The following is a 26,122-nucleotide window of genomic DNA, read 5'->3' on the forward strand; positions in this document are numbered from 1 at the left end:
AGTAAGGATAGTAGAGAACTCTCTTCATACAACTCCAAGAAGCAATGTTGTGGATGTTGGTGCTAACCAAAGCAGGGAGAAAAAAAAAAAATCTCTACATACTTGAGATTAAAATGTTAGATTTCCGTGTAGTGCAGTTAAATAAATTCCTCATTGGGAGAGCAAATTGTAGTTTAGAGAATGTTATTGGCTTCTGTTGATCCTTATCTGATAGTAGATGTTGAATTTGGCCAAGTTGTTAAGAGCTGTTTACACTTATTAAACTTACATTTGAGTACCTTGCTGAGAAAGCCGATTTAGTTTTCCTTTCATACCAATTAGAGATACCGAGAAGCTAGTCTTACTAAACAACTGATAACCATTAGTAGCTATTTAAAACTTTCCATCTTTTATGAAGTGTTTTACTTACCCCCAAAGACAGTATTTTTCACAAGTCTATAGTGATAGTAATGAATTATTGCACATAAAGGTAATTTTTTGACATCTTCTTTACTATTTGTCTTTCCAAAGAGCTATTTGCATTCTTGGGTTTTATATAATGATCCTTCTTTCTCTACTAGCTTTTTTCCCCAAAAGTTTTCCTTCCTTTTTCCCCTCATAATCTGTTCTGTTTTATTTTCTCTTTTCCTTTTTCACTATTTTCCATGTGTGTGTGTGGTACCGGGGATTGAACCCAGGGCCTTTATACTGAGCTACATCCTGACCTCTTAATATTTTGAGACAAGATGTCTTTAAGTTACTAAGTTGTCAGACTGGGCTCAAATTTTCTATTCTTCTGACTCAGCCTTCCTGAGTGCTAGGATTGCAGGGAGTATTACCATGTCTGGCTTCATTCCTTTTGAAAAAAAACAACTTTATTGAGAAGTCATTGATATAAAAAAATTGCATCTATTCAAGGTATAAGAGGAAGTGCTTCAATGTATGTAAATATTATGAGATGATCTTTATAATCAAGCTAATTAATATATCCAGGGGGAGCACTGTGTGTGTCTGGGCTCTTAGCTCATTGCAAGTATGCAACACCCCACCCCGTATTCTTTTCACTTCCTCTCGTTTATCCCACCAGTCAAGTACGATCTTCAGTTGCTACCAACTACTTGTGTTTTTTACCAAGCTAAGGATTAAAGTACTCTTATTTCCATCTGTTTCACGGACTGAAGTTCTTTGGTAATGAGTGGTAGCCTGAGAACAGAAAATTAGTGACCATGAAAGGGAATAGACCCCCTATAGCTTAGAGTTTAATTAGGCTGACAGTCATCACTTCTGTGAATTCTCTTGAAAAGCTTTTTTCTTTTGTGGCTCTCTCTATTGTTAAGAGGTGAGGTAGCTCCATATGGGAAATTTACAGTCAGGGTAAGAACTAGAAGAGGTAAAAAATATAGTCTGAGGAATTGGCTGAGCCCTGAAAGGAGGGGAGTGACAAGAGGATCGTTATTTCCTTCTACTGTCTATGACCCACAGAGTTTGATGGTGACTACCCTAAGCTGACTTCCCCAAGTATAGTGACAGTGGTCTTCCAAGGAAGATGTGACTGCATACGATTAAAGTACAATAAAGTACACTGAGTGAGTTACAGCAAAATAGGTTTATAGAATGTGCTTCTTTATGCCTAGCACTGAATGATAAGTGTATTTGGATGATTTTGATATAAATTAAAGCAGTTTTGATCTTGAAATTATTTTTGTGGATGCTGTGGTTTTCCACATACTTTGCAAATCTTTGCTTCTGTGATTGTTTATCTAAGAGCCGATAAAGAGCTCTAATTATTTCTTTATTTTAAAGAGAATAATAATAAAAATTTTAAAAGAACAATAGCAAAATACCAGCAACATAGACAAAAATAAAACAAAGCAGAACCAATAAGAATGATACAGGGTTTCAGAACAAAAGGATAACAATTAACAGTGATTGTTGTATTACATATTCTAATTTGACAATAAGAACCCTGAAAATACTTGTATGATGTTCATCTTGAACACAGTATTAGTTGATTACCCTGAGGGCATTTAAACTTCAGTAAGTTATGTACCATTTGCATATAAAAATACTATATAATTCATATTTATCATAGATGTGATAAACTAATGTTTTCCTGGTGGTTCCATGTGGGAAAAATGTTTCGTTTTAAAGTGAAACTTTTGAAATTGTTCTTCTTCTTCTTGACTTGGAACATCTGAGAGAATATCTGCTGCTTTTAACTTTCTGCCAGACTTTTCAAAGTAATCATCAAGTGCTTAGTTGAGTATTTGCATTAAGTGGAAACTATGAACATAACCATAAAGCCAAAGACTACCCACAACTATTCTTTACATTGTTGAAGTACAAATGTCTTTTGATTATTTATATGAATAGATTTCTTAGTATTCTGTGTGTGTTGAGTAACAGACACAAAATAAATCGGCATAAGCTTCTCTCCTTAAAAAGAATTTGATCCTGAATCCTATTGATTCCTAGAATTGAGATGCTATAGAGGACACACTGATTCTTTACTGTGATAGATATTTATATGATATGTAGGTTATTTTTGGTTGACATTGGGAAATAAAGTAAACACTTAATTTAGCAAAATTGGTAGAAAACATCTGAGGTTCTTTTGTACTGAGTATAATATGTAAATGGTTTTTTAGCCTCTGATTAGATAGTTCTTCATAGTTTACAGTCATTTTATCTATTAATCATTTCTGGTCATCTCCTTAAGAATAAGTAGAGGGAAAATAAGGAAGGATGGTTATATGTGTGGATGATGGAAACCGAGACCAGGAGAGATTCTCAGGTTTATTGCTTTTCCTGCTGTTAATAGAGACATCATTGACATTGCAACCTAGTTCTTGGATTTTTAGTCCAAGACTGTTCATTTGGGTTGAGAATGATTTCATAAATATTTTTTGAAAAAATCTGTAATCTGAGATATGCAGAATTCAGCTAATTTTTTGGCAGAAATGTTACAATGGAAACAAATTATCTTTTTAGGTTCATATTGTAGTGACTTCAAAAAGTGTTAAGATTTACATTGACTGCTATGAAATTATAGAAAAAGACATCAAGGAAGCTGGAAATATCACAACTGATGGTTATGAAATTCTTGGAAAACTACTTAAAGGTGAAAGGAAATCAGCCACAGTAAGTAATGCATTTCGGTATTGCTTGGTACCTTGTGTTAAGAATAGACTTGAAACTTTCAAAATAGCTCAGTGAGTTTTATTTATGTTTTACTCATTGAGTTTTTTTGTTTTGTTTTGTTTTTTTTGGTTTTTTCTCCAGTACCGGGAACCGAACTCACGACCTTGCGCTTGCCAAGCAGGCGCTTTTGCCGCTGAGCTAAATCCCCAGCCCCTACTCATTGAGTTTTAAGCCATCATATTTGTTGGTTAGAAACAACACAAATAGTTGCCAGCTTATCCAGTGAAATCTAAAACACTTGCTCATTTTTTTTAAGATGATGATTGGTAATGCAAATTTGTAATGTGGACACTAGGTATGACTGTGTCTACAGCTGGTGTCCAATCACCAAGCAGTGGCTGGTCTGTCCCAGAGGGATCAGTGTTGCTAGACAACACCTTACTCTCAAGTTTAAGGCAAGGACTGGCCAATTCTAGTCACAATGTGATCTAGTTATAAAGACTCAAAAATGTAAAGCTTTTGTGGAATCAAACTAACTAAATTCATATTAAATGTTGATTAATAAATCCTACACTAGGAGCTAAGCTAATTTCTTTGGCTTTTCTTATTACTTTTTATGTCATTATTTAATTTAGCTTCCTTCCAAATCTGAATCTTCTAGATTCAAAAGGGAAAGTTTTTGGTTTACAATATAGACATGGATCAAATTTAATATGATTTTGATTAAGACCCAAACTTTTCGTTGAATACTGGACTTAATAAGAAAAAAGGACAATTATATCAGGTTTTTTTTTTTTTACACGAATGGTTATATCTATACAACCTTTTCCTTTTTGTCGAGTGATATTTTTAAACTGTAGAAAGAGGATATACTATATTGAGAAAGTTAAACTGAGGACCAGGAGGAAAGTTATTAGTCAACCCCTAGGTAAAAATTTCTAAAACAAAAGTACATCCATTTAGATTAAGTGTAGAAGGGTTTCTTTAATGTTACTTTTCTACAAAGGCTGTATCTTAAAAATTGATTTAAATGTGCTTGGTCTTCAAATTCTTCTCAATAGAAAAGTTAATATTTTCTTAAAAAAACAAAATTTATTCACCATTTCATTTTAACCAAAGAAATGAATCAGGAGTTGGAATTTCACCCATGCACTTCACTTCGCTGTCTCTCCTAGGAGTGTATTTTTATGTTCTTCCCTTGTGAAGAAAAGGTCACATTGCTCACAAGGGCTCTCCCCCAAGGGTTTGTGTGAGAACTCAACAAAGGTTAACTGCAGAAACACTAAAAGGAAATGGTTTTCATGCATATTTGGCTGATGTTGCTGTTGTTTCTTTGCAGTTCCAAATTCAGAGTTTTGACATTGTCTGCAGTCCCGTGTGGACCAGCAGAGACAGATGCTGTGATATTCCTTCTAGGGTAAGTACAGCAGAAGGATCCTATGGGCTACAACAGGGATAACCTTTGTGGTACAGATGGTTTGAGAGAAAGGAAGTAGCACTCAGCAGTTGCATTTCTGGATTGGAGCCAAGGGACTCACATGTGTGCCTGCTCCTCAGGATCCACAGCCCAAGCCAGCGCCCGAGTTACCCTCCCTCACAAGTGAGGAATGCACAGGACTTATCTGGAAGTTCTCTCTAGTAGTCAAAGTAATCCTGCTGAGTCAGTGTGTCTGATAAACATTATTTACTGCAAAACCTTTCTGCTTATAAAATATCAACACTTTATAGAAGAAAAAGTCACCTTTCTGGATAGCTAAGGTTTTGAAGATGATATAAGTAATATTTCCTCTTGAGATGATGGTTTTCCCCCACAGTATCTGTGTTTGCAAAGTTGAACATTGAGGAAGGGATTGAATTTTCTCAAAGAACTGCATGTACACACAAAATAAGTGCATTGTAGAGTGAACAAGTATTTATTCTGTGTGCTAGGGTCACAGCAGCAGATATTCTGATGAAAGGCAGGGGAAAGAAAATGCTTAACAGACAGGGACATATAAAACTGGTGCCGTCCATGGGTCCTTCATCTATGCATGTCCCCGGGACAGAAGCACCGTGAAACAGAGTCATGAGATGGGCATGGTGGTGGAGAGCTGTGTCACAGAACATGTAGGGTTTGGAAAGGGTTTTATATTTTTTTTCTGAGTGAAGTGGAAGTTGATGTTCAAGATATACAGCATTTCGTAAACACTGGATTATAGAAAAGTGGATTCAGTTACCAGTGACCCTGGTAGTCTCATAAACATTTTTTGCAGCATGTGATTTCCTCTATACAGTATAAAAAGAGATATAAAGGAAGGAAACCAAGCTCCATTGCAAGACCGTTGATAATGATGATTAGTAATTATTTTTTCAAGTCAACTTTCTTGTGGAAGGAGGTGGTTTAGGGAATGGAAAGCCTCCCCTCTTCAAATCCTTAGATAAATATTCTTTTAAAATTTCAGAGAGATGAAGCGAAATGCCCTGCTCTTCCAAATGCTTGCACATGTACACAGGACAGCATTGGACCTCCAGGACCCCCAGGACCCGCAGTAAGGAAACTGAAATTGGCCTTTTATTTTGGAATCTTTGGAGCAATTACCTACTTGCCCATATAGAGTTCACAAGATGTCTCCATCCATGTTTTCTAGGGTAGTGCAAGCTAAATGGCAGCAATCTTTTGTAGTATAGTTAGAGATCTGAACTGGAGGAAATTGAACGAAATTTGATTCTGGTATTTGACACATTACTCCAGCTATACAGGAACAATGACATTGGCTGACTTTCTTGTAAAGATAACAATCTCAGTTTCCATCTATTGTTACATGGTTTTGAAAATGCCTTACACCTGCTGAAAGTCTTTTGTATGAATGAAAGTGCTACGGTTAAGAGGCTGACCCAAGAACAACTTGCTTAGATCCTAGGACATGTGCACCTCATCTTGAGGATCACGTAGGAGAAGGTGATTCCTGCATGTATCATAGCTGAGTCAGATGGGCATGGGGGTACTTACTGTAATGCCAGCATTCGGAAGGTTGAGGCAGGAGATTTGTGAATTTGAAGTCAGCCTGTGTTCCATTGTGGGTTTGAGGCTGGCCTAGACTACATAGTGAGACCCTGCATCAAAAAATCAAACCAAACCAAATCAAATGTACACACACAGACAAACCAACAAACTCTGAATGAGAGTACTGGAACTTAGAAAACTTGAGTGAGAAGATTAAGACCAAGTCTATTCATAAGAGAAAGGGAGATATTGGTGATTTCCATGATAAAGCTCATGGATCAGTGTGTAGCTTCTTGATCCAGGCAGCCCAATGTCTGACCAACCAGGGCCATGTGACAAATGCAAGTAAGACAGCTGTAGTCTAAATCCTACTGGCTTTCTCTGAGAAAATGGATCAGCAGCAGGAAAGCTGCTCACAGATTCTCAGAACACCAAATTTTGCTCTACTTGGAAGAGAGCAAATAAAGTGATTTCTAGGTTAATTACAGAGCAGCTTCTGAGATACAGAATCAACATGTCACTGTGATTACCCTATTTTCTTTTTTTCGTAACAGTGACTTACCTGCTTTATGAATATAATCAAAATTATATCCTGGGTATGTCAATATTTTGAGAAGTTTTCTTGTTGTAGTTGTGAGGCAACATTACTGGATGTCACTACCCTATTTATTTTGTCTTTAGTTGGTGGTCTCTGAATTTCTGTTACTTAAGTATCTGTCTGAGGTTCTGAGAGATTTGAGATAGTCTTCTTTTTGGAGATTATTTTCCTTTAAGAATGTAATTCTCATAATTCCCAAATTCTTCTTCTTACTATATTCAATTTATGCTTGTTTTTCCCAATAATCCTCAACTTTTCAAGTGAACTTCAAATTTTGCTATCTACAAATTCATAAGGTTAAAAACAAGATGCTTGGAATATACAAAGCTTTGAAATCCTCTCTCTCCCTCGTATTTGTATGATGCGATTTTTTTTTGCCATGCTGGGGATCATACTTGGGGCCTGTGCATGGTAGGGATCTGCTTGACAACTGAGCTATATTCCCAGGCCTGACATGAAATTTTTACTTCAGTGTTTTGCTAGTAGCTGTGCAAAGTGTTAATTATAAGGATGATGCCCTCCTTGAAGTAACTTTTATAGATCAATTTTTTTTTGTTTTTCTTAGGCTTACACTAAAATATGTTCTTCTATGTATTTTAGGGAGGACCTGGTGCTAAAGGTCCCCGAGGTGAAAGAGGTATCAATGGGGCAATTGTAAGTATATTTTTGAACTCATTTAAGTGTTCATCTACCTGTTGTAGTCTGTTTCTTCAAATTCCCAGTAAGGGGTATGTGACGTGAGCAAGTCAGATCTGGTTTAGAGTGCCTCAGGTGATACAATCTCCTCTTTCTCCTTGGTTTCGGGGGACACTGTAAATCTGAACTAATGATATCTGAGCTTTGTGCTCCTATGAATCTATGAATATAAATATATTAATGTGATATTTTATTTTCTTTTTATAAAAAATCTACTTTTAATAGGACTTTTATGGATATTTAAGTGCTCTTGTGAGCTTGTTGTACTTTCTGGTTGTTCTTTTAATGAATAATACAGAGTAGGAAAGAGTGACATGAATAAATGATTCCACAGATGTATAGGTGTCTAAAACCTTTGGGAAGATGATAGAATAAGTCCTAGAATTATGAAATCATAATTATGACTGACTGTTTGCACTAAGGGCTTCACTCCCCTTATAATTGTCTTTTTCTTGTGTTTTTATAGGGGCCTCCTGGTCCCCGTGGAGATACAGGTCCTCCAGGCCCCCAGGGTCCTCCGGGGCCCCAGGGACCCAATGGGCTCTCTATTCCCGGAGAACAAGTAAGCACAAAGACTCTACTAAATTGGAATTGAGTTTAACTGGAATGTTTTCTATATTTTGCCAAGCACAAATATTTTCACAGAGAATTCACCAAGTTTAGTCACAGAGATGATGTCCTATGATGATGGTAATTTTAGAAATGTGAATCATATATAATAATATGTAGCTGTGTAGAAATGATTATTGCAACTTACTTGACCTTTTAGAAATGTTCTTATAAGTAATGCATTTATCTCTTGTGTTAAACTATGCTAAAGTTTCAAAGAAGGTATATTATCCCACAGTTACATAAAATTATCCCATAACATCGTAAGTGGCAATTGTCATGCAACATTTGTAGCTTAAAAAATGAGCATCAGTCCCCAAAATGGCCTATTCATCTACCTGCAGAAGTTCTCTCCTGTCCACTTCTGTGAGCCTTCCATTGGATCTGTGAAGTGATAGGACCATCATGAGTGATATCTCTCCCCTTTGTACTTTATCTCCATGCTGAGATTAAGTGTCTGAGTACTGCCTTCCCATTGCTTCCTCCAGGGTCGCCAGGGAATGAAGGGTGATGCCGGTGAGCCAGGTCTCCCAGGCCGGACGGTGAGTTGTTGACCAGTCATGTGTTGTTTGAAAGTTGTCTCTGAGCTGCTTCGAAGGTGAACCAGGGTGCAGCAGCAGAGCAGAGCCTGGAGATGTACTGTGTGTCTTTTCTGTTTCATACCTGGTCTTAGTCTATCAGGTCATAGCTGTGTGTTAACCAAATATCTGTATGCTGGGCATAGTGCATGGCTCTGGTTTCCGGTTTCTTCTCAGAGTCTCTTGAATTTTATTAAAATAAACATTTTGGAGAACAGCTGGAATTCTTTCATGCATAGGCAATATATTAGAGCATTCCTCTTATTTGTTTCTTTCTGTGTAGGGAACCCCAGGATTACCTGGCCCACCAGGACCAATGGGACCTCCAGGAGACAGAGTAAGTTCTCTAGGGCAGGATATAGCAATATTGGAAATGATATTACACTGTTGCCTATTAATTAAGAACCCTCCATAATCCAGTTCACATGGAGTTCATATACGCTGTGGAAGGCCACAAAAATAGTGTTAGTAGGATATCCAATATCAGATCCATCTCGAGCTCTATGAAACAAATTGCTGGAGATCTAAGCAAAATTTTAACTGGGGACACTTACAAATTTTTACTAGATTCAAAAAAAAGAAGTCCAGAAAGGAGTTTTAGTTGATTAGAAAGAGTTTGGAAATACGGCAAATTCTTTTAAATCCTTAAATTAAAATCTTTATGCTGAGGTAGATTTTATGTACTGGGAGAATATCCTTGCCTTCCAGGACATTTTCTACAAAGTTTGGGCATTCTCTCTAAGAATCCCCTTCGAATTCCTAAGACCTTGGTGATGGGTAAAAGCTGGTGTTTGGGAGGTTCTCTGTCCAGCTGTGGCTGCTCTCCTTGATTTAGGAGAACCCCATCTCTTCTGGACAAGAGAATAAGAAGCTCAGTTCCTCTGACCTCTGCATTCTGTTCATCAGTGTTATGGAAACATTTGATTCCACAGAGATCATGAGGCTTCCGTAAGAATAGCCTAGACCTTTCAGAACTACTTGACAGAAAAGAAAACAAAACAAACAAAACTAAAGGCCTTATAGCATCTCATGGTTGAGACAATAGTCTAAGATTAACTTGTATTTTGACCAATTCTATTACAACATGAGTAGGGACAGTGTCTGCAGATGCCAGAGCCATAAGAACTGTCATTAAACATGTTGATTTGTTAATCTCAACATCTCCAAGAGAGCATAGGCAGAGAGGAAGTCATTCAGAGGAATGAAAGATTTTTCTGGATAATAAGAAACAGTGGATGAAAGGCCAGTAAATTTTATTCACTCCTATGGCTCCTTTTGAGCTTAGAAGTAGGGGATGGAGAGGGAAAAGTCACTGAGCAATTACATTCTCCGATCTGGAACCTGGAGGTAGTACTGACCTAGACATTTTTATTCTGTTGTGAATGGTACTTAAGTTTTTCTTATTTTTTTATTTTAAAGAAAATAGTACCACAAAAAGAACAATAGCAAAATACAGACAACACAGACCAAGGACATTAAAAATGGTACAGGGTTTCAAACCAAATGATAGACATTAACAACGGTTGTTATATTATACATTGCTATCTTCAACGAAGTTGCTCAGATTACCAGATGTAAGAATAAAAGACTGATCAGATCATTAAAAGGAATAAGAAGATAATAATTGAAAAGAACATTAGAGATAATACATAGTGTCTCTAGGCAGGATTGTAGGAATTCACCAATGGATATTACACTGCAAATTGTTGTCATCACATAAGTTGCTCAGGTTACCAGATACAAACATGCAAAATTGATCAAAATATTTTAAAAAAACTTTTAAACATTAACTGTTCCCCTCAACAAACCATCAGACACCAACAGTATAGTTATGCCACCAATCCATAATATATAAAATGCCTTAGTACTTTCTTTTTCTTCTTTCCCTCATCCCAATTGTTCCTTCCTTTGAGCATTTTCTTTCCCTTTCTTATTATCTCTACATTTGGGGTTTTATTTACTCTTTCAGGTTCTTACACCAGGGAGACAATGTGATGTTTACACATGTGGGCCCGATTTATTTCACTTATGAGTACGGTCTCTGGTTGTATCCAGTTACCTACAAAAGCCTCGAGTTTATCTTTTAAAAAATTTTTTGGCTTTACAATAAAAGGCAACAGTGAGAATGAAGGAGTGGTACTAAAAATACTACATCCCAGAAGCGATGTTGGGCTGACCCAAGGCTGGCGGTGCCTGTCACACCCCTGTGTGCAACACAGTCCTTCAGAAGCAGCACCCAGGCAGCTGTCACCATGGCCCCTACGTCCCTGGAGAAGGAGAATTGGGAGGGCCTGTGCTTTTCTTCTCTCAGACTCTAATCTGTGTTTAATTCTATGGCAAGGCCACCCACGTCTCTCAGCATAAAGGGGAAGAGACTGCGTTCTCTCCTTTCCCGCAGAGCCAGGGCCTCTCCTACTGCTTAGTGAACCACCATGAACCCTAGAAGGAGGTCCACAGCTTGCGGGACACAGATTTGAGGCTTAGGGAATGGCGGTCTCAGTTGGAAAAATAAAGAACGTGAGATCAAAGGTGAAAGTGAGAAGAAAGGTCTAGGAGCGTTGTGAGGAAAGGTGGTGCGTCACCATACCTGCAGGCTGGGGCAGGGCACTTGGGTTGTCTTCAGCACACAGGGGTTTCAAAGTGAGGCACTGGTTTGGGGCTGTTTGAAAGTAAAAACAGAACCACACTTGGAACCATCTGCACATGTACAAAAGCGATCGCCTGCTTCGGGCGCCCTCACACAGGACACGGCTCTCCTGGCAGTTTGGGGAGAAGAAAAGAATACTCCATTTCAGTTGTAGCACTGGGCCAGGAATGTAGCTCGGTGGCACAGCCCCTGCCTAGGAAGCATGAGGTCCTGAGTTCCATTCCTGGGCTCAAACAAATGAATAAAATAAATAACTTATAGCACAAAGGTTGGCAGGGTTGAAGGGACCTCCTAAGGACACAGAATAAAATCCTCCTTTTCTCAAGTTAGACATGTTTCTTTTAAAGGCAAATGGCTGCTCAGGAATTTCCTTGGGTGACTGGAGGAAGATGATTCAGAAATATGAGACTTATCTAAAAAAAAAATGAAGAGAAGTGTACTGTGTAGCAGTTGGAGAAATTTAGATGGAAGAAACGCCATTCACAATTTCCAAGCAGCACTTCTGGGCATTCCTCTCCTGAAGTGGCTCTCAGAGCAATGTTGATGCTATAGCAGATGGACTTGGGATCTGTTTTTTGTTAAGCAGGCCTAGATCTTTCAGAAAACAGTCTGAAATCTTTCCCTATACATTTCTGAAAAGATTTTTTTTAGTGTAGGGGTAGTGGAAAATTTCTAACAGATTTTAAGGAACTAATTTAAACTTCTACGGTAAAACTAGTGGACCACTAAGCAATGTAGATACTAGGCAGGAATTCACATAATCCTGCTCTTGGCTAGCATCCAAGCATATGGGTGAAATGGTCACTCTCTTTCTCTGCAGAAAATGAGCAAAAAAATCTTGTTTGAGTAATGCAACAACCATAAACAATGACCTGACTCAGGAATCCTAGACTGGATTTCAGAGCCCTGCAGTTGGCATGAAAGCTAACTTGGTAGCGGGTGACTCCCTGCAGGCAGAGGGCCTTTGGCACTGTGCACCAAGAGGGGAAGAAAAGCTACAGAGAAAGCTTGTGCAGGGGCCAGAGAGTCTGCTGGTGGGGACTGCTCTGTTCTCTCCCTGAGGGGTGCAGATGCAGCCCTGGGCTTTTATGTAAGATGAGGAGGGAAAAGCAGCTGGGAGGTTGAACTGCTCATCCTGAGGACCAAGCTGCCTTCTCTTTGGGTAGCGAGCAGGTAAGGCAGCCTTACTTCTCTTTGGGGAGGAGACGCATTCCCGAGAATGGAGACAAACTGCTCTGCCTGTGCTGTCTCACAGCTGCTCCGGAAATGAAGAAAAGGGTTCTCTAAGCATGCCTTTCCTGCATCTTGTCCAATACACATGCTTTTCTTAGCATTCCCGTCACCCCACTCTGACTCTTCCTGGACCACTTTGGATGACTTCTTGGTAGAAAGGATCAGTCTCTTCTTAGCCTCCTTCATACTCTTTTTTAAAAAATTTTACGTTTTTAATTTTTTTTTATTCTTTTTAATATTTGATCAATCTTGTATTCTTACATCCGGTAATCTGAGCAACTTCATTGAAGATAACAACATGTAATTTAACAACCACTGTTAACTCCTTCATACTCTTGCAAAAGCAAAAAATGAGCATCTTCATGAAAGGAAATGCCTTCTTCAGAGAAGATTAGGTTGGCTTTTGAAAGAGTTTTATCTATCAATACACAAATGAATGAGCATACAAATTAGTTACTTAAAAAAGGGGTAAGGCAAATTGGAGTGATTTTTTTTTGAGGGGGGCTGTGTATGTCTTTGTGTTGAAAACTTAGCTTTCTGACAACAAATTGGGCCAGCTGCTTCTTACTATCCTTTTCACCCTTAGTGACTTGTTGAGCATCTTTTTATTTGATCACTGCCCTCCTCATCTGTAATCAATTTTATTTTTACAATAGGGCTTCACTGGAAAAGATGGTACAATGGGCCCCAGGGGCCCCCCTGGGCCACCGGTAAGAACTGAATGTCTTGTGTTGTTCTCCTGTGCCCCAAACTCTTACCTTATGATTCCATCTTGGAAGAGAAATGCCAAGGAACTTGATTTGAGGCACATTTCATGGGGGTGGGTAACAATGTCAAGAGAGGCGTTAGTTTTCATTTTGCTAAATCCAAGTGTGCTAAAAAAAAAAAAAAAAAAAACAGATGTGTCAAAATACCGCCTTTGCGTTTAATCAAATTATATTTAAAAAAAAAATCCCAAGCTTATTTAGCCACTGGATAATGAGTGCCTCATATCAAGTGACCTCTGTGGCTGCCTCCTCCTCAAGAAGTTTGAGACTCCGAGGCTATGCTATTTGGTTTTTTTTTTTTTTTGGTTTTTGGTTTTTCTCCGGTACCGGGAACCGAACTCACGACGTTGCGCTTGCCAGGCAGGCGCTTTGCCGCTGAGCTAAATCCCCAGCCCCAAGGCTATACTATTTGAATGTCAAGGACACTAATTAGTGAGCTGCCATCAGTCATTCTGAGGAAGTAAGTTTTATCCACACTAAAAGAAAGAGTCTTCTAATTAAGATTTGTGGGGAAATTACTGAAGCTAGTGACTGTGCAACTGGCATCGTTTGAGGTGATGGATACTCTCCATGTGTGTATGGTAGTATATTAAGATTTGAGGACATATGTTAGAATACCTTTATCATTTATGCTTAATATCCATATTTTCAGGTGAGGGTGGTTTAAATGCATAGTAAACTTTCATTTTTGTTTTTTTTTGTTGTTTTGTTTTTTTCCGGCACTGAGAATCGAACTCACAATGTCGCGCTTGCCAGGCAGGCGCTGTGTGGCTGAGCTAAACGCCCAGCCCCTAAACTTTCATCTTAAGTATCTACTATAGAGCTTAAAATTTGCATGGCCAGTGGAATCAAGTACTGTTTTACAAAATCTGATGATTCCATGTAAGCAAAATTTAGCATTAAAACATGATGTACTGGATATTATATATCACAAACACTCTACTGAAAATATGATTAAAGTGTCTGGAAGTTGTAGTGCAAGCAACAGAGAGAAATTCTTTGGTTTGGTGAGGTCATAAATGCAGATACAGATGTGATAGCAGAGAATAGAAGTAGGGAGAAGTGCCTAAGGAAAAAAGGAATTTCTAGGTTGCAAGCAAAATTCCCAGAAGACAAAGGGAAGGAGGCCTCCACTATGCTAACTTAGCACAGTTCATTTTCTGGCTTTAGGAGAGTTTTCTGGCTTTGAAGTAGAAACATTCTACAAAATAGGAATTGTTCTCTGCAGATTCATTTTGTAATCAATGTACTGGGATGAGAGTCTGTGAGTTGTGAAACTGGTGATAAATGCGCAAGTACTGTTCAACTGGCCTCAAAATGTATTTTGGAACTGCACAGTCCATAAAAATTGAACTGGAATTTTCAAGATTTTTTTTTTCCCCTTTGAGTTACCTTAAAATTTGGTTTTACTTTTCCCTTAATGTGTAATTGTATGTTGTTTCCTTTAAAAGCTTTTTAACCTGGCTACAGTTACTTAGCTTACTGTGGCAGGATTACCTCTTGGTTATAACATTTCCTCTGTTGACCTGTGTTGTAGGGAAGCCCTGGCTCTCCAGGCGTCACAGGACCAAGTGGGAAACCAGGAAAGCCTGGAGATCACGGCCGACCAGTAAGTGGACAACTTGTTTGTCTGTCTGCTTTCCTTTCCTTATGCATAGAAGTAAAAGAGAACCTCGGGGCTGAGGCATGTGTAGGTAGTACCTGCTCTATGTGTGTTTGAAGCATTTGCTAAGCCTGTCCTAATTCTACAGATTTGGGTTGGTACCAGTTCTAGAGTTTTTCTCTCTGGGTTACTATAATATTCTGCAGTGAAAATGATGGTCATTGAGTGCTTTAAAAACTGGAATGGGATTATGATCCAAAACAAGTATTTCTGCGGTGTACAAACAGTGCTTCGGAGATGGATCAACAGAATGATTCTTTTTACTTAGAAGTGGCATGCTGTGTAAGACCGGAAAGCTTACAACGATAATGTGGGATGCTTCCATTCTTGAATTGCAAGCATCTGTTCTTTTCTCCTTAGTTAACATTAATCCCAGAATCAAAGGATTTACTGGGCTGGGTTGTAGCTCAGAGGCATACTGTTGCCTAGTGTGTCTCTTGGTTTAATTCCCAGCACTTTTTAAAAAAGGATTAATTAACTTTAGTTGGTCATTTAACTTGTTAAAAACAGTCCTCCTCCAATTTATACCCAATTTAAATATCTTTTACTCAGATATTTTGGTTTAAAATTGAGATAGCATTGTACATATCAGGTTTTCAAATTAGTATCTCCAAAACTCAATTTACAGTTTCTAAAATGTCCAGAAGTATTTGTAATGATTATTGGGCCCTATATCCTTTTACATGCTTTACCTTATTTGTATGTATTTATTTTGCCTAAGATTCTTACAGTTGATGCTGCTAGATGCCTGAAAGCAGCATCTGCAGCTTTTACTTCAAACATGATCTCAAAACACTGGCAATAAAAATAACTTCCACAAACCACACACAAAAGGGCAACTGCAGAGTATCCAGAAGTTAAATATATTAGAAAAATGTCAAAAAAGCAGCAAATGTCAAAAAAAAAATCCCTGCAACTTGCAAAAATCTCCAAATTAAATAATGTTCATGTTTTTACCAAGCATCTAATGCTTTTGGCAAGAGAACAGTAAAGTCAAGTTTTTCTTAGGATAGCTGTACTTTGGTGTGGAGCAGTAAACAGGACAAGCCTTTGCCTTCACAGGGGTTGTGGAGCGGGACAAAAATGAGCACAATGTTGGTGAATAACAGACCTTCAGGGTGATAGGTGATAGGTGGTTGGAAGAAACGAGATGCAGCACAGGGCTTTCCAGTGTTGTGGTGAAAAACTAGCTGTTGCAGACACCCTAGGAGTAGGTGGGGGACCTGTCTGAGAAATGCCACTGGGATGAGGGACGGAGCAAGCACTTAGATCTTGTGAAGGGTGTTGAGGCAGAGGGAACAGCATGACTTAATGCCCTGTGTGAAACCTTGTATCATTTTTAATGTCCTTGCTTTTTTTGTGTGTACTTTTTCGTGTTGTGTATTTTTTAAATTTTATTTTAAAGAGAGTAGTAAGTGAGAAAATAAAAAAGAACAATAGCGGCATACCTGCATCACAAACATAAACAAACCAAAACAAGAACATTTAAAGTGACACAGGGTCTCAAGACAAAATGATAGGAATTAACAGTGGTTGCTATATTACACAGAGTTACCTTGAACTACATTGCTCAGATGACCAGATGTAAGAATGGAAGATTGTTCAAACCGTTAAAAAGAATAAGAAAATAATTATCAGATAAAACATTAGAGATAATACAGAGTTTCACTTGACAAGATTGTAGGAGTTCACATAAGTGAAGCATATAGAACTCCAATTAATCATAACCAAAATAAATCTACACCCAGACATATAGTCTTGTTTGTATTCTGCTATTGTTCTTTTTTTGTACTATTTTCTTTAAAATAAGAAAAGACAAAAAAAAAAGGAGCGAGCTTGGAGGATGAACATCCAGGAAGCATGGCCACCTGAAGAGATGGGGACTCAGGGAGAAGGAGAAAGGATGAGGTCACAGGTGACCCAGTGGACAATCTGACCCATGAGAAGGAATTTTTACTTTATTCTAAGTGGGATAGGAAACTTGCTGGGCCACAGGAATGGCATGATCTAATTTTCTCCCTAAAAAATTCATTCTGGATTCTGTGTGGATAACTATAGAGTGGCCAGGTGTGGTGGTGCACACCTATAATCCCAGCACTTGGGAAGCTGAGACAGGAGGATCGCCATGAGTTCAAGACCAGCCTAACCTACATAGTAAGTTCAAGGCCAGCTTGAACTACATAGTGAGACCTTGTCTTAAAAAGAATAACTATGGAGGGGCAAAATGGGAAGCAGGACACTAGAATGGTTAAGGTAAGAGTCTTGGTTTTGATCACAGTGGTTTCCATGGAGATGGTAAGAGGTGGTTTGCTTGGACCTACTATCTGAACATCAGATTTGTCAGTGGTTAGGGTGTTCCTTCAGTTGGCAGCCTGAAAGACAACAACTTCCTGCACTTAAGAAAACCTTTCCCCAAGATCTGCCACGGCCAGTGAGATGCCTGTGACTGAGCAGAGACAAGGGTGTGTTTGGGTGTGATGCCATTTGGGTTGAGTTATGCAGTAAGGGGGCCACCTGGTTTCTTTTCCACCTGGTGCACAAAGACTCCTGGAAGAAGTTAGAGACATATGTTCAGCAAGGGGGCTGACCAAAGCCCATTGGCTCTTAGCGGAGCTGACTGAAGATGAACTTCCTGGATACCCTGTGATAACCAGATGAGCTAAACAGCCTGAGCTTGTGAAGCATGATGGTACAGGTTTAATCTTCATTTGTATCTTGGCCGAAGCCCTGCATTCCGCGCGGCATTACAAGACATACACATGGTGCATAACTTTTCCTGTAGTGGATTCTCCAATTCACATCTGAGCAGTGTTTTGGAGGGCATGTGTTCCTCTGAGAACTGGGGAGGGTAGATTTCTTTTAAGAGAAAAGCAAAGTGTGAGTAAAACGGACATAAAAGTGACATGTCATTTTGCTAGTTCTTTAGACAACAGGGCTGCTGTAGATCATGCTGTTCAGTTTATGACACATGAAATTCCTGTATTTCAGGGCCCATCTGGATTAAAAGGAGAAAAAGGCGACAGGGTATGTATTTCTTAAAATCTGACTGATATTTATTTTTTGTGTTAAATATTGAAGTCTGAAGAGATAAGGAATCTTTTTTTTTTTTTTTTTGGTACCGGGAATTGAACTCAGGACCTTGCACTTGCCAGGCAGGTGCTTATGCCACTGAGCTATAGTCCCGGCAGTCTGAAGCAATTGAAGTAATGTGCTGACAATTCTCTCGGTTTAATTACCCAGGGAGACATTGCTTCCCAGAACATGATGCGAGCAGTGGCAAGACAGGTCTGCGAACAACTGATAAATGGTAAAGTTTCCTTTCTTTTGACACAAGTGGTTTTTAAGCTAATTGTAAGGAAACACAGAGTTTGACTCATACAGTTTTAAGGTTTATGTTTGCATTTTATTCTTGGTGAACACTTGTTTGTACACTGTTGTTGTTTTTTTTTTATCTGATTCTGCAAAGCTAATGATAGTTTCAAGATTGTCACTGAGGTAAAATAATAACCTAAGGCAATATAATGGCCTGTTATTTCTACATTCAACACCATACAAAATCATACTTTAAAATGGAGTTTCAGTTGCCTTATTAGGATTTTTTTAAAGAGGAAAAAAAAACTAATAACAAAATAACAATGATGAAGACAAAAACAAAACAACACAAAAACAATAGAAAAAAGATACCGGATTTTGAAACACGATGATAGGAATTCACAGTGGTTGTTATATTACATATTGTTATCTGCACCAAAGATGCTCAGCTTAGGAGTTGTAGTGAGTTTCATCAGGGTGTAGCTGGAGGCAGCAAACTTTTTAAGTGCTAAGACCTTGGGTCCTTCAGGTTATGGCCTTTAATTTGTTTTAAGATGCAACAAAAGGAGAACCACCCTAATTAATTTGGTCCTCGAAAGTTAACTTCGGCAGAGACCTTTTTGCTCCTTAGTTTTCATAGATTCTTCTTACTCCATGAGGCTTATTAAAAATAACGCTCAGTGCCTGCAGACTGAGTGCAAGCCTCACACTCAGGGCTTGAAGCAGTTTTAAGCAGTGTTTCCCAAAGTGTGGTCCAGAGGAACACTTGTCTTAAAATCACACCTGTTGTTCGTTAGGAATGTGTTTGTAGGCCACGCCCTGAAGCTGATGAGTCATTGTGTTTGGAGATGGGCCCCAGAGATGTGTATTTTCCAGCATACCCACGGGTGATTCCAATTTGCATGGAAACCTGATTATTATTGCCTTAGGTACATAAAAAAATGATATAGTTTCTTAATTTAAAAAGTTCTGTTTTGAGCCACATTATTTGGTGTGCCTTAAAATGATCTCAGAGACTCCTTAAACTTCAGCAGCTCTTTGATACTCATTATTAGGCTTGTAGTTTTGGGGGAACTGATTGTTTATCAGGGATCCAGTCATTTGTAACTGGAGTGTCTTCCTTTATTTTGGGGATGCTAATCACAGAATGTTTCCTGCAGGGAAAAGGAATATAGATGGGTTTCACTAGACACTAAGGGAAAGTGACTTCACTCCCCAAGCCCTCCCTGTCCAACTTCCAACTCACAAGCCTCATTTCTATTTGCAGGTCAGATGAACAGATTCAATCAGATGCTGAATCAGATTCCAAATGATTACCACTCCAACCGCAACCAGCCAGGCCCACCAGGTCCTCCGGGGCCACCTGGCAGCGTGGGATCCAGAGGAGAACCAGGGCCTGGGGGGCGACCGGGCTTCCCGGGCACGCCAGGGATGCAGGGGCCTCCTGGGGAACGAGGTGGGCATTTGTGGTTGCTAACACAGAGATAAAGGGAGAAGCCTGCAAGCGTAGGGCCTGGGTCGGGTAATAACTTTCCCTAGTCTCGTTTGGACAGTCTCCAAAGACGCACTTGTGCATCAACCTGACTCTACGTGAGAGAGGCCTGGATCTTAGCAATCAGGGTGCTGTTCTCAGATCTCAGTAAAGATGTTGCCATTTTCTGTTTTTTTTTTTTTTTTTTTCTTGTTAGAGAGAAATAGTGAATCTTGCCAAACTAAAGCAGGCACTAAAATCTTGCTGTGATTATGGCAAGAGTTGAACAGAAATGGAATTCACGTAAGCATCCCTGGAGTTTCAGACCCAGAATCTTTCTGTTCCTTTACTCAGGGACTGGTGTGGGCCTTGTATGTTTATTTGACTAATTCCATGGTAGACAAGTGCAATTGAAGGAAAAGAGAAAGATAAAATTTTCTCGTTCTGGATGGTCTGGGACTCTGGAGGGCACCTTGCTCAAAGGAGTAGTTAATATTTAAGACAAAACTTAGATATTTCCATAATTTTGATGGTTTGCATGCCTTACAAGCAGAGATACTAAAGACAAGGTCCCTTTAAGATTGTTTTTCATATGCTATAACTATTTAGCCCAGATTTCTGTTCTTCATTACTATTTAAAATATATTAGACATTCGTTTCCTTCAAATAATTTCCCCCTGACTTGTAGCCAGAGTTGTTTCTTGGCCATGAATCTGGAATTACACAAATGTCTAGAGAGAACTTGGCTTGAAGAGTGAACTTCTGTGAAAAATTAGTCTCTGCTCTCACTAAGCAAAGGACTTACTCGTATTGAGTCTTATCATTTCAGACACAAGCTGCGTGTTTGCAAATAATCTTGCCCTGTGCTTTTTTTTCTTGCCCTTCCTTAGGCTTGCCAGGAGAGAAGGGTGAAAGGGGCACAGGCTCCCCAGGACCTCGAGGGCTGCCTGGTCCCCCAGGTAGGTTTGCCAGTCATGAAACAGGTAAAATAGTAAGACAACATTAGTCCCAAGAGAGCGACAACTTCATCTGGCTAGTTTGGGGTGTGCATACCATTACGGTATGTTTGCAGTAGATTATTTTTAAGTTCCTTTTGTTCAAAAAATGAACGTGTTCTGTTAGGTGCTTACTGTAACTTTAATATGTGAGCATTAGTGGGAGAGGGTTGCTATTTTTGTTTTTAGGGAATTTCTATGTGTTTTATTTGGCTTCATAATGCTTTAAGGATGGATACATTCTTCTTCTAGTAGATTTCAATATGGGGCTAGTAGGCTGAAAAAATACATATTAAAAGTCTTGATACATTTCAAGATTTCCTTTATGGCTTCTTTTGTAAAATTTTGCAAAGAAATAACAATTTTCCATGTTTTTATGCACTGTGTTAGGTTGAAAACAAATTTTTTTATTTATTGTAAGGTCTGTGAGAACCGTTGCCACCAAGGTCAGTCCAATAGTTAAATCTTTACATTTATATTAATCATAACTAAGCATCACTTGATGCAGAAATAACACTGCTCTCTTCATATAGTCTGGGGATGGGAAAGACACCCACGTGTCTTCATGGCAGTCTCACGGGAACTGAGGTTTTTAGAGCCTCCTATTTCTGTGACATGGGAGCAAATCACAGAACTTCTTGACATGTAGATTAGGGATTTCCTAAGGAAATAATTTTGTGCAATTGTGAATAGTCTAGTCTTGCTATGGCGCAGTGCCCTAGCAAATGTTGCTGACTGCCTCATGAAGTGCATTTAACCAGGAGAAATTGTTTTAACTCCACACCAGGTGCTCAAGGAGAATCCAGAACAGGTCCACCAGGGTCCACAGGTTCAAGAGGTCCTCCTGGGCCACCTGGTCGTCCTGGAAACTCAGGTATCCGAGGACCCCCGGGTCCTCCTGGATACTGTGACTCGTCCCAGTGTGCCAGCATACCATACAACGGGCAAGGCTATCCAGGTACGTTGTTGACACTGTAGGAACCCAAAGCCAGCTGAAGAACCTTTATGGAAATGTAGGAAGATTAATTTAAGGATTTCTGGAAGATATCAACTCTTTCAGTTTTGAATTTTGTTTATATATTAATAGTGCTATCTACCTTCTAAGGCATAAAACACTATTTCACTGTTCGGATTTAAATAATTACAGTATTTTCTCTTCTGTATTTCTACATTTATCAAATCACATCATAAATCTCTTCTTTTTTTCCCTGGGAGTTCAAGGAATATTACCAATTAACTTTTTTGTATATATATCTGAAAGGAACAGGGATTTGTCAAATACAATTATAGAATGTCCAGAATAAATAAACTAATAACATAGTGCAGGCAAATGAAAAATTCATTGTCCATGGAATTAATATTTATAAAATCTGAGACTGAATTCTTTCTAAAGGGTTGTTAATGAAATTCTACTACTTGGTGTTTATAGAGGACAGAAGTCTCTTTGCCTGACTTTGGGGGTTATGAAGACCAGAGAGATGTGGGTGGGGCTGTCAGTCAGTGATGCTATGGTCAACAGTGACTTTTTCATTAGTGCATCCTCAAGCATCTTGCCAATTTAAAAAATGATACTGCTATTTGATATGGTTTGCTACTAGCAAGTAGTGCATGAATAGCTGAATATCTAAATATCTATATATCTATATATTTATGTGTACACCTACAACCCAAAGTCATAGTGCATCTTACTGTATATTTCATATGCACCCCATTTGCAAAATTACAATTCAGTTCTTTCCAAAATAAATTGAAATCACCACTGTCTTATGGCATGTGTGAATAAATGAAAATATATGGATATATAGGTCTATTATACTTTAACCATTATATACGTAGATGGGTGTGTATATATTTTTTGCATAGTAATTCAACTTTTAAAAACCTATCATCTTTGACCTGTTTCAGGTTCCGGCTAACAAATTTTCTAAGTCGCCAGTGCTGCTTACAGTTTGAATACATGAAAATCCTGTTTCTGAGATGTTTTGCGCACGTGCTTATTAGAAAATGAGTCTGTCTGGAAATCTCACCACAGATATGGTTAAGGAGCCGGGTCGACATCATAAAGGAGGGTGGACATTCTTTGTACTAACTTGAAGGAGACCAAAACAGTGGTGTCAGTTTGATGCATTGCAGCAATAATGCAGAAAACATATATTTTTTTAAAAAAAAAGTTCAAACACAAAGCCATGAAGAGCTTCCCTTGTGAAAGAGGTGCATAATAAAACTACTAACCAGCAGAGGAGACGATGGCATTTTAAGAAATGCAGTTAACCTGGTTAAAGAGAGGTGTCGTATGTAAATAATAAACTAATGTGGCTTGTACATGGTTTGTATGTGATCCTGTCCACTAAAATTACTTAACAGTTCTCTGAAGCTTCTGCATCCAAGCTGCTGGCTGCGAGCTCTGTGCCGGAATAACACCCGGCGGCACCTCTTCCTGCCTTTGCTTCTGAGCGCTGTGCTGTTGCTGATTCAGGGCTTGTGACTTTCAGTGTTTTGTTTTCTTTTATTTTTCCGTATGTGTACTCTCCTTTGGGTTTTATGACCACCATTTTCAAACAAAAGTTTAAAACCATCCCTTTCCCCCCTTTTTTGCTGTAGTCCCTGGTGTCCTTCACCCACTAGCTGTGACTCAGTCTGTGAGGGAGGCCACAGGAAATGTCATGTACTGTAGGTCACCTGGTGACAGTTGCTCCCCAACTCCAGACTTCAGTTCTCAGGAGCCCAGAAAACTCCTCACCTCCGCCTCTTCCTCCTCCTCCTCCTCCTCCTCTTCCCAAGTTGGTCTGTGGCTAGAGGGGATGTGTGAACACCCCGCCTTGGCTCTCTGCCTTTGCAGGTCTTTGGCCCAGTCTCTGCCCCTTCCCAGGTATTTTGTGCAATGATTGTATTTACTGCTGGATCTCTGAAGGTTTCTTTAAAAAGTTCCATTTCATTATTCGATCACCGGGTTTTCTCTGCAAAGAGACATGACCAGAGCACTGTCATCTGTCTGTGGTCGTGGGTTGAGCCGGGCTTCCTCCCCAGGGTGAGGGGCTGGGGCTGGGCCCTGTCCCCCTCATACTGATTGTGCCCGTAACCCTGCTGTTGGTCGCACAGAGCCATTCGTGCCAGAGGGCTACCTGCCCGAGCGCCAGCCGTTTGTCCCACCGGTGGAGTCCGAACGAACTGCAGACTACGAGGACGACTACGGCGCCGATGAGCCCGCAGAGCCGCGTCTGGGTCCCGGGTGGGCCTGAGCAGGGCAGGGAGGTCGGGGGTCGCGTTCAGGGTAGAGAGAGCAGTGTGCCACTTTTCTGTGATGTTTCTTCAGCGTTGCTTCACCCACGGGTACCTTTCTGACTGCAGAGCGCATTGCATCTGCAGTTTCCCAACTCACAGCACACAGCCCGCAGGCATCCCTGCCTCAGCCTCCACACGCTTGCCCAATGCTCTGCTCACTAAAGCTACTCAGAGAGAAGGTGCCCTGTGGGGTGGCTTCAGCGAAGCGCTTGGGTTAAACATTAGGTCCTGGGACCCAGCACAACCCAACACTCTGCACTTCCAGAGAGCAGATTATCTTTCCAGTAGTTATCTGCAACGAGTTATTCCACAATTCAAGTTAATTCCCTCCTAAACTCACATAGGAGAGAAGCAGCAGCAGCGTCAACTTCTCATCTTCCCCTTCTCTCTTCTGTTACATTTTACTGCCTAAAACCTTCTCATGCATCTCCCTGGATAACCACAGACCTAAAGCCATGTAGCTGAAGTTATTGTATCAACTGGATACAATTCCATATCTCCTTACATCGCCTTGTTTTAGACACACTAACATTTATGCCAAATTGCAGATGATTCTGCAGAGATGGAATTGCATGTTTGTGTTGTATATTTAGTATGAACTCTTTCCCCCCAGAACATAATGTTTCTTAGTTATCAAAAGCAGTTGGAAAATGTTTGCAAGACTATGAACATAGAATTGCTGCTTTTATATTTTAACTGCAGATTGTGAATTTCACTGCCTTATATTATTTATTTCTGAAACAAAAGAGGCATTTTTCAATAAAACTACTGAAAATTTGACATGGTGTGTTTTTTGCTTGAAAGGCCTTTTGGACTACCCAGGCGGTTGTTACAACAAACACATTCATATCCTTGGATACGGTTACAGATCTTTCTAATACTGTTAAATTATGCTAAAGAACTTTAGATCTTTAATGATATGGTGAAGTCATAGGAAGAGAGTAGAAAGAGCCTGAAAAAGCCCCGCAGACTCCAGAAGCTTTATTAGGAGCATAAAGGATGTGTGGGTTGGTGGAAAACAACTGTGTATCCTTGGCAACCCCAAACAACCAAAAAGTCTCTAAAAATTCACATGGTTTTGTATGCATCTAATTACTTTCCTATACTATACTCTGCCCAATGGCAAGTTGCATCGCACAAAGGAAAATTTCTTCATGGAAAATTTTGCATTTAGCAGTACCTTCCTTTTCCCACTTACAAATGTAATACAAGTCCAAACATCAAAGCAAACAGTCTAAATGTTGGTTTGAAAGACTCATCATCAATGGAAGAGAGAATAGGACTGGCAGAAATTTCCCACAGAGCTAAATATCTGAATTAAATAGTCCCTGGGGCCAAGATAAAAGTACAAATGATACATGAATGTATCCCAGGTAGGAGCTTCGGTCACATTGTTGACCTCACAGTTGGTTGACATTGTTCTCAACACTTGCTCCTTTAAAGCTGGAAGAGACCTCCGAGACCACCGATGTTAGCTGGTCTAATGCTGGCTATGCGCAGGGAGAAGGAAAAGTGTCAGATCAAGATTAAAACTGAGTCTTGCGCCTCCTGACCTAGTTTATCACTAGATGCTCCCCTGTCCTCCCGAGGCACTTTCTCTGGGCAGGAGCTTCAAACCTGAAAGTTCCCTCAGTTATTTTTATTAGTGCCTGATTGATGTGGGTTTCTTTCTTTTTTTTTCTTTAACTTTTTTATTTTAAAAATTAAAAAAATAACAAAATAACAAGACAAAATCAAAACAATGCAAAAATAACAAACATGATACATGACCTCAAAACAAAATGATAGGAATTAACAGTGGTTGCTACGTTACATACTGTTATCTTCAACGAAGTTGCTCAGTCCACCAGATGTAAGAACATAAGGTTGATCAAACAAGCAAAAGACAAGTAATAGAAACAAGTAATAGAAAAAAACATTGGAAATAATGCAAAGCTCTCCCTACAAGATGGCAGGAGTTCAGTAGTGGTTCTTATACTGCATATTATTGTTTTCAGATCAGTCATTCTAATTTGTACCTCCATGAGAACCCCTGTATCAGGAAGCTACAGATGTGAGGTCCCAGTGTCTCATGGGTCTGAGGCACAAAGAAATTACTGGGCAGATGTGGGTTTGGTCACTGATGTTTGGGGTGCACTAATTAACTACCTCCTAGCTGAGCCGGGAGA

General features: G+C 39.4%; 1 protein-coding gene across 3 annotated transcripts in view; it reads left to right on the forward strand.

The window, feature by feature from the left end:
- Col12a1 (collagen, type XII, alpha 1) overlaps nucleotides 1-24,734 on the forward strand; it is a 111,899-nt gene extending 87,165 nt beyond the window's left edge. For 2 of the 3 annotated variants that reach the window (XM_005404484.2, XM_013504417.1), the window contains 15 exons: nucleotides 2,971-3,120; nucleotides 4,460-4,537; nucleotides 5,562-5,648; nucleotides 7,302-7,355; nucleotides 7,864-7,959; nucleotides 8,495-8,548; nucleotides 8,868-8,921; nucleotides 13,121-13,174; nucleotides 14,769-14,840; nucleotides 17,883-17,918; nucleotides 18,135-18,201; nucleotides 19,474-19,662; nucleotides 20,568-20,636; nucleotides 21,460-21,630; nucleotides 23,772-24,734. In XM_005404484.2, the coding sequence (XP_005404541.1) occupies nucleotides 2,971-3,120; nucleotides 4,460-4,537; nucleotides 5,562-5,648; nucleotides 7,302-7,355; nucleotides 7,864-7,959; nucleotides 8,495-8,548; nucleotides 8,868-8,921; nucleotides 13,121-13,174; nucleotides 14,769-14,840; nucleotides 17,883-17,918; nucleotides 18,135-18,201; nucleotides 19,474-19,662; nucleotides 20,568-20,636; nucleotides 21,460-21,630; nucleotides 23,772-23,911 (1,371 nt within the window). In that variant the 3' untranslated portion in view covers nucleotides 23,912-24,734. Of the gene's footprint in view, nucleotides 1-2,970; nucleotides 3,121-4,459; nucleotides 4,538-5,561; nucleotides 5,649-7,301; nucleotides 7,356-7,863; nucleotides 7,960-8,494; nucleotides 8,549-8,867; nucleotides 8,922-13,120; nucleotides 13,175-14,768; nucleotides 14,841-17,882; nucleotides 17,919-18,134; nucleotides 18,202-19,473; nucleotides 19,663-20,567; nucleotides 20,637-21,459; nucleotides 21,631-22,577; nucleotides 22,995-23,771 lie in introns of those variants that run through there. The other variant, XM_013504416.1, reaches the window with a different exon arrangement.
- The last annotated feature ends 1,388 nt before the right edge of the window (nucleotides 24,735-26,122 follow it).

This window comes from Chinchilla lanigera, unplaced genomic scaffold (genome assembly GCF_000276665.1).
Source record: "Chinchilla lanigera isolate Chin_1 unplaced genomic scaffold, ChiLan1.0 scaffold00087, whole genome shotgun sequence".
NCBI lineage: Eukaryota > Metazoa > Chordata > Mammalia > Rodentia > Chinchillidae > Chinchilla > Chinchilla lanigera.